This window comes from Fragaria vesca, linkage group LG2 (genome assembly GCF_000184155.1).
Source record: "Fragaria vesca subsp. vesca linkage group LG2, FraVesHawaii_1.0, whole genome shotgun sequence".
In the NCBI taxonomy this organism is placed as follows: Eukaryota; Viridiplantae; Streptophyta; class Magnoliopsida; order Rosales; family Rosaceae; genus Fragaria; species Fragaria vesca.
Genome location: NC_020492.1, coordinates 30,985,176 through 30,988,508, shown reverse-complemented (window position 1 = coordinate 30,988,508; position 3,333 = coordinate 30,985,176). Strand labels below are relative to the sequence as shown.

The 3,333-nt window shown below is 36.3% G+C and overlaps 1 protein-coding gene across 1 annotated transcript; it reads right to left on the bottom strand.

Moving 5' to 3' along the window:
• Positions 1–1,818: 1,818 nt before the first annotated feature.
• Positions 1,819–2,846, bottom strand: LOC101291407. The gene is made up of 4 exons (XM_004293113.1): positions 2,752–2,846; positions 2,553–2,699; positions 2,265–2,361; positions 1,819–2,167 (listed from the first exon to the last, which is right to left on the bottom strand). The coding sequence occupies exons 1-4, from the start codon at positions 2,844–2,846 to the stop codon at positions 2,165–2,167; spliced, it is 342 nt and encodes a 113-aa protein (XP_004293161.1). The 3' UTR covers positions 1,819–2,164.
• Between the last annotated feature and the right edge of the window lie 487 nt (positions 2,847–3,333).

The following is a 3,333-nucleotide window of genomic DNA, read 5'->3' as shown; positions in this document are numbered from 1 at the left end:
GAGAGAGAGAGAGAGAGAGAGAGAGAGAGAGAGAGAGAGAGAGAGAGAGAAGAAATGATAAAGCTTTTTGAAACATGTAGATCTGAGAAAGATATAAAACGTCATGCCGTTATTATCTTTCGAAAAATTAAGAATAACGCTTTTCTCAGAGATAACCCCAAACGTTAACTAATATAATGCTATATTGTAATAAAAAGAAGAGATTTTGTGAAATTTAATCAAAGGCTCAAAAATTGAAGTTTTTAAAGAAACTTAAGGTTTTCTTTAATTTATTTGTAATTGGTCATTAGTTTGTTCTTATGTACGTACGATTGTCTGGCAAGATCTTGGATTATAATAGTAGAAAAAAATTACTTGTGTCAATTTTTTTGTTATTAATAAATTTTCGGGTAATACGAGTAAACATTAGTCCTTAACCCGCTTACCAAAAAAAAAAATCACATTGTATGTGGAAGAAAATAGAGACTCCTATATAAACAACAAAGCTAAATATGGACTTGGCTTCTCTGCCTGGGAAGCCACTGCTTGGAAAGCCATAGGATTATGCCACATCATTTCATTGAAATCGAATGGATAAAACGTAAATTGTTGTTACTTCTCAAAATTCACAAATAGCACCAGATCTGTCACACCCCAAACTCGGTGTCGGTGGTTTCCAAGCACTTAACAACGACCCAGACCCGGTGTCGGTGGTTTCCAAGCACTTGACAACGAATAAGAGGCGTGAGTGGGAAAAATAAAATAAAATAAAACAAACTCAAATACATTTTCAGAAATCGTCAAAAATAGAAAACATTTACAATAACAAACACAATTACAAAGACAAAACAAGGTCTTGCGATCTATCTCACTTCTAATCTTCCATAACTCTCGCCTCTTGTTCACGTAAGCTAATGTCACTGTTAGCCTTCTAAAAATACGTGTCCTCGTACGAACCTGAACAAAAATCTATAGGGGTGAGTTTACGCTCAGTAGGGCCAAACCTCTTAAGTTATTCTTAACTACGTCACACAATCAAGTTATCAAACATCAAACAATACTTTAAATAAATAACAACAAATCGATGTATAAATGTTAATGTACTCCCTCCACTCGATTACTAGCTAATTAGTCTATACACCCAAGACATATGTACCTACACGTCCTATACCGTGTAGATGTCTTAAATATACGACATAACAAATCAGTAATATACAAACTCTAGTACCTCTTTTATTAGTCATTTTGTTAACCTCATGGTCCCCAATCTCGAAACCCGAAAGATCGTTTTATCGACTCATATGTCGAAGGGGCATACTTTTCCCACTCATTTGCGCAGGTGAGCTAATCATAGCTACTAGAAGTCCCCATGAGGAAACTCAACTACACAAAATATATCTTTTCTATCAATCTCATTCTCCTCTCCAAAATCACTATTCTCACTATTTCTCACAATTCCTCATAATGCATTATGCATGTCAATGAATATCAACACTCGCATTATAATATCGAACACATGCTTTTATTGAAAGCGATAACAACAATCATATAAATCACCGATATCACATGCTTTTAACAAAAACAATAACATTCAAGAGTTAACACTCAATGGCATACAATTCACCGATTTCAATAATAATCTAATTATCAATTTATAGAAAATATAAATCACCGATATCACATGCTTTTAACAAAAACAATAACATTCAAGAGTTAACACTCAATGGCATACAATTCACCGATTTCAATAATAATCTAATTATCAATTTATAGAAAAGTTCCCCGAGAGACCCTATCTGGAATCTGAGCTTTAGCTCCGACGCTAACTGAAATTAGTAACGCAACTACGCGCATTATGAAATCTTTATCATTCTGCTTCTACGATGGCAACACACCTCCGATCCACACATCGTTATTCCAATAAAGTTGGCGAATTACTTCATATCAACTAAATCTCTTATTTCCAAAATATGAATCGATCAAGTTCTCGGAATTGATGTGGACACCCAAATACCTATGTCTTATATCCTCTCACCTTTTTCAATAATTTCCCAATCAACCTACTCAATTCATTTTACGTCCACATCCTAATTCGTCTTTGCACTTAAATCCGTGTAGTATCCATATTGCGCCACAACAACCGACTCAACTCCAATTCAGCATGCATGCTTCCATCATGCTAAACTCACTGCCCAAAAGTCAGATTCTTCATCCGTTAACAAAACTAGAATTCAAGCATAACAATATCAAAATCATTCCTGTAGTTTCATTCGATTGGAAATTACCAAACAAACACCAAAACACTGCCACACCGCCGTTTCTGTCGCCGAAGACTTAAAATCCCAACTTCTCCAATTCTCCATTTCTGTAATTTCAACAATTCTAGAAAAGCATACTAATCATCAATCCATATTTATGAACAAAAACTGAATCAAGGACGAGCTGAGGAGGTCAGCACCGCCACCGCACACAATACAGTGGTCGACGACCTGCCCAAAATCTCAATCTCTCCAAAACTTTACCAAACTTGAATTCAAGTATACAGAGAGATAGAGGTTGAAGAATTGACTAACTTTGATACTTGAACTGAATTTGAAGCTCGCAGGAAAACGAAGAACAACGCCGGGAAACTCAAAAACCTTCCTCCTTTCGATTCTCCCTCCTCAGAGCTCGTCTTGTAAAACAAAGACCACAGAGACGTTTGCCGAGTTGAGGCGAAGCTAAAGCACCAACCTTACTCGTCGCCGTGGCCGGAATTGGAAACACAATCACTTTCTCTCCTCCTTTTCTTTGTCACTGGAGCTCCACTCTTTGAACGGAAACCACGTACAGGGACTTCCACGAAGTTGAGACGAAGCAGGAGACATAAGCTTTGCGCCGGGAACCCGTTGAATGGCGGTGGAGCAATCGGCGCTCCGTCGTTGCCGAGAGGCTGGAGACGAAGTCACTTTGGGCTCGATCTAATTGAGTCCAAGCTGATCCACATTAATATATAGTCCAAAATAGACGGCCCAGATTGAGCGGTTCATAAAATGGACACTCCAAATTAAACCTCTTTAATTTCTATTTTTAATAAAATTTTTGGTTAATACCAATTTTTAAAAATCATTAAAAATAGGTCTGATGTCTGAAAACGCTTCCATAAAATCTTACGAACTCGTAACGACCTCTACCTTAATCCAATGGGCTCGAAAGACAAAATTTAACAAACTAAAATTTAAATAATTTTCAGAAACTACTAAAAGTTTAAAGAATAATAGAAATTGAAACAAAAATAGCTCAAAAAATATTTTCCTTTTAAAAATAGAAAATTGAATTTCCGAGATGTTACAAGATCTCTTCTCTCTCTCTCTC